This window comes from Carassius auratus, chromosome 28, assembly GCF_003368295.1.
Source record: "Carassius auratus strain Wakin chromosome 28, ASM336829v1, whole genome shotgun sequence".
NCBI lineage: Eukaryota > Metazoa > Chordata > Actinopteri > Cypriniformes > Cyprinidae > Carassius > Carassius auratus.
Window position 1 is genome coordinate 3,766,956 of NC_039270.1, and position 5,274 is coordinate 3,772,229.

General features: G+C 43.3%; 1 protein-coding gene across 1 annotated transcript; it reads right to left on the minus strand.

Annotated features, from left to right (window-relative positions):
• Positions 1-1,619: 1,619 nt before the first annotated feature.
• On the minus strand, positions 1,620-4,613 carry LOC113047456 (uncharacterized). The gene is made up of 2 exons (XM_026208833.1): positions 4,352-4,613; positions 1,620-4,264 (listed from the first exon to the last, which is right to left on the minus strand). Exon 2 carries the CDS (start codon positions 3,609-3,611, stop codon positions 2,178-2,180), a length of 1,434 nt encoding a protein of 477 aa, XP_026064618.1. The 5' UTR covers positions 3,612-4,264; positions 4,352-4,613; the 3' UTR covers positions 1,620-2,177.
• Positions 4,614-5,274: the final 661 nt, after the last annotated feature.

The following is a 5,274-nucleotide window of genomic DNA, read 5'->3' on the forward strand; positions in this document are numbered from 1 at the left end:
AGAGAGTACAGCACCTAAGCCGTCTAAAGAAGCGTCAGTGCAGAGCAGGAATGGACGCTCAAAATCTGGATGAGCCAGCACTACACAATCGACAAGGGCCCGTTTCAGTTCCTCAAAGGCCACTTCACAGTCCGGGGTCCAGTCCTGAGATGTCAACTCCCGAAAAGTGCCTGCTCTTCTACGACCACCAACACCTTTCACTGAACGTTTCAGGCCAGCTGTCAGGTTGAATAAGGGTCTGGCAATACGAGAACAACTTTGAATGAAGGCCTGATAGTACAGGACCATACAGAGAAACGATCTGATTTTTTTCTGTGAAGGTGTGGTTCCATCTTCCTTCATTAGATCCTCTTTTCGAAAAGCAGAGATGACTTTCACTTTCTCTACATCTACTGAAACACCAGTACCATCTATCACATGGCCCAGGAACGTTACGGACTTCCTCAGAAAATTACACTTTTTAGGAGCTAGCTTTAGATTGCTGGATCTCAATCGAGAAAATACGATCTCCAAGCGTCTCAGTGCCTCCTGTTCAGATGGAGCGAAGACCAACAAGTCATCGAGGTAACAGAGAAGACTGGAAAAGTTAAGGTCACCGAAAATACTGAGCATCATGCGCATGAAAGATGCAGGGCTATTGCAAAGGCCCTGAGGGAGACGATTATACTCGTATAACCCCATAGGCGTTGTGAAGGCAGTGTATCGACGGTCAGACTCATGGAGTGGGATGTTGTAAAATCCTGAAGTTAAGTCCATGGTACTGAAAAAGGCATTACCTCCTAAGGCTGCAAGACAGTCAGATTGATGTGGTAAAGGATGGGCGTCCTTGAAAGTTTTAGCATTGAGCCAACGGAAATCGGTACAAACTCTCAAATCACCATCTTTTTTCCAGACCATCACTAAAGGCGATGCGTACTCACTGACAGACTTACTGATTATGCCTTTCTCCTCCATTTCTGACAAAACTTCTCTCAGTTTCTGGTAGTGGGCAGGAGGGATGCGGCGATAAGGAAGACGAAATGGGCGTTCATCATAAAGATGGATCCTGTGCACAAAATCCTTTGCCTCTCCACAATCCAGTTTATCCTTGGAGAAAACATCATGGTAACATACAATAAGAGCTGCCAGTTTTTTCTTCCACATCTCAGAAACATCACAGCCGTCAATGTCAACATCCTTCAAGCCGTAGTCTTTCAGTGACTGCACTGGATCAGCGGGCAAGGCAGTTTTGAGTGGATCTGAATTGGGAGTGTCAAGATGAGTTCTACTCAATCCCTGCATAACAGTGAGGTCTTCTACACATAGACAGGAAGAAACATCAGCCAGTTTAGAGTTGCGGCGAATTGTCACTGACGTTGGATTAGGATTAAGTATCTTCATTGGCACCCATCGATCACCCCACATTGGTGTTACTACTCTTCCGACAAGAATGCTTTTAGGTGCTGAACGTGCAGTGGTTGGCTCAACAATTACAGTGCTTCCCGGGGAAACAGGGACATTTGCGGGCAATTTCCCCCAAACAAGATACTCACGTCTGGGAAGTAGAGTGACTGCCTGACAGAGTTTCACAGTACCCAGTATATCAGGCTGCTGAGGGCCAGACCAACGGGAGATGCAGCTCAAAAGCTCTAGGAAATGCTCACACTCAGGATTACCGTTACAGCAGGAAACAAGTTCCCAGTACTTGTCATGAGATTTCATCTTCTGTAGAATGCATTTGATCACGTTGCTTCCAATTATGAACTCGTCTCTTTGTCCAGGCACTACAAGAGTTGGAACAACAAACTTAAATCCATAAACTTCAATCTCCAAGTCGTACATACACTTTGGCTGAATTGTAAGGCCACCACAGCCAACCAGAACCACATTACTTGGAATTGCTTGAGGATGTGAAAGAATACCATCAGCTTGCAGCTTGGACTCACCCTCTTCACTAAGCGTGCAGGACATACTACCAGAATCCAGTAACCCCTTTAATGTGTATTGGCCACAAACTATCACAGGAGCATAAAACAACTCACTCGCCCCATCAACTCTCTGAGACCCCACATATAATACAGTTTTGTCTTCTGGCAATGACTCGCAGCTGTTCATGAAAACATTTTGCACATCTGCTACTTCTGTGAGGGAGATTTTATTACAATTGCCCATGTTACCCCTCTCATCACATGGGCTACTCAGTTTAACTGAGCAGTATCCGAGGATGTTGCTGGGCATGCTGCTTTGGGACAGTCACTCTTAAAGTGGCCAGGACTAAGACAGTGACGACAAAGCCTGTGACGTCTACAGTGTGAGTACGTAGTGTGCTCCTTGGATTTACAGACCCTACATGCAGAAACTAAGTTGGTCTTGAAGCCTGAAGTTTTGTCTGCTTGAGCCTGACTGGGTGAAGTTAAAGAGGCAGTGCACAATGACAGGACTCTATCCATCATGCCAACCATATGTTGGAGACCTGTGTCTGGAGAGAATGGAACAGCATTAGGATTAAGATGACTCACAGCAGGCAGAGACTGGGCTGGCAAAGAAGCAGGCTGCTGAAGAGAACTGGACGCAGAATTGTGACGTGCTGTAACCGTGCACTGGTTGCAAGTTGACAAAGACATGGTGTGCTGTGTCCTTGACGAAAATCTCCTTGAATCCCTCTGATGACTATCCAACCGCTCCTGTACCTCAGCGGCACTCCACTTCTCAGCTGGTTTAAACTGAAAAGACATAGCAAGACTTGGGTCTGGACAATGTGAAATAAACATCATGACAGCTTCTGCAGCGGGATCCTCAACACTCTTATTACGCCTGCGCAAGCACTCATCAGCAACATCGATGGCCTTGTTAAGACGTATCCAGTAATCCATGGGACTTTCATCTGCTCTTGGGACAGTATTATAAAAGTCAGCCATAGGCATATTTGAGTAAGCCAACTCACTGAAGTTGCGTTTCAGTATATCAAACACCGCACTTGGAAGTTCACTGGCATTCAGTTCAGGGCGGCTTCGTAGGGACACCTTCACAACATCTCTCGCTTTTCCAGCCAGTATGCTCATGATGAGATCAGAAACATCAGTTTGCGGTTTGCATTTCATTCTGGTTAAATAACTGCACATCATATCCTCCCATTCATGGACAGTAAATGAATCACTCTTATCACCCCTGAAGAATGGTGGAGGTGCTGAATCTTGCTGAACTATCACCTTCAGACTAGATACATCAACGCACTCACTGGGGTGCTGAGACTGGCAAGGAAGATTAGGCTGTACTGGGCTGGGCTGGTGCGCAATATTAAGGCTGGCTGAAATACTTTCCCCTATTTTGTGAGCCAAATCTGAAATTATGCTTCCTAATTCCTCTGAAGAAATTACACGTTCAGTATCTGAGCGTGTAATTGGGGTGGAGCTAGCTGTTGGGCCTACAGAAGCGCCGATTGCAGAATCAACTGTGTGCATATAATCCAGACCCACATTAGCCAACGCTCTCCCTCTCCCATAATAACGAGATGTAACTTCAGACATCCTCCTGTTGTGATAAATTTCAGGCCCACCACCCCTGCCCATAGGAAAAGTTAAATTAGATTGTTTAGCAGGGCTGAAATCTTCCTTATCAATATCCTCAAACATGCCTCGAATCAAAATGAAAGCACTAAATTACAAAAAAAAATTAATATGCTTTTAACAGCAAAACCAATTTTTCATACAAGATCCTGGAAATCAGAAATCAATGCAGTTAATTGTCAGTATGAACACAGTTCAAAGAGTAAAGATAGACTTTTCTTGATGGATGTAAAATATATTCTTACTCTTGAGTCCGTCAGACAGAGTTCCACATTTAAAACGCATCAACTGACAATAATTATATTTTCAGATAAAGGATACGATGCTCAAATGCCAATGAATCACCACGAGGTCCTTATCACAGTCTCTCTCGATTAACACACATCAACGAAGAAGAAAAAAAAAGATTCCCGGAGAGGAAAGTCGTGGATGAAACTCTTTAAGTTACCGTTCCTTTAAGACGAGATGTCAAACGCTGTTCATCTCACACAGGTGCGCTCTTTATCCGCGAGCACGGAGCCGCTGCGAGCGATGGCGATGAAGAAGACCGGGAGAGAAGATCGGCGAAGCCGGCGAGCCGTCATGCAACCACGGCGATCTGCGAAGCGCTGATCTGAAGATCCGAAATGGTCACGGGCACCATGTGTGACCGGTGTAATCTGCGTTGTGTTTTTTTTTCTCAGTAACCAGTCGGACATCAGTTGACGGTTCTTCATTTACTCTCCCATGCACAGACAGCGCAGAAAGGGAAGAGGAAATGGTATACAATTTTCATACAAAATTAAACAAGTGACAAAACAACATACCTGTTAAACATAACACAAGTCTATTACAGTGTGTTTTCGCCCTTGTCTTTTCTGTTAAATGGAGGTCAAGTGCAACACAATTAGCACATGCTTCAAGTGCATCGATTCACAGAAAATGGATTAAATTAAGTGAAAATGCAGAAATAATCAAATATGCATGTAAAATAATATTATATATGATTTAAATAGAGTTTTAAAGTATAAAAGTGATTTTTAAAGCAAAGATGAAATTAGATTGATCAGAGCCAATTAGAAACCCACCTCTCCCATACACAGACAGCGCAGAAAGGGAAGAGGAGGCGCAAAGACAGGAAATTAAAATCAATTCTTCCGTCAGAAATTTAAAGGGGAAAGTGCACACACAGACATACATATTAAGGTATACATTTTGAACAGTTTTTGTGTAATTCTATAAATGAAATGAACATTAATTTCCATACCCGTTACATATGTACCAAAAACCTTCAAACTGGCTGTTATTATGCCCCTAATCAGAAATCACAACTTGACCCCAAAGAACTAGTTAATTATAGACCGATCTCGAATCTCCCTTTTCTGTCCAAGATACTAGAAATGGTATCTGTAAAGATTTCCAGTCAGGATTTAGATCGTATCACAGTACTGAGACTGCTCTCCTTAGAGTTACAACACTGTTTACCACAACATTATTTTGCATAGACTAGAACACTTTGCTGGCATTAAAGGAAGTGCATTAGCATGGTTTAAATCATACTTATATGACCACCAGGTATCAAATCGATCACAAGTGCAGTATGAAGTACCTCAAGGCTCAGTACTAGGGCCATTACTCTTCACGCTTTACATGTTACCCTTGGGAGATATCAGAGATATCATGCTCTCAATGTCAAATGCAGAGATGTTTATCCATGCATTTATGAACTCAAGGTTAGATTATTGTAATG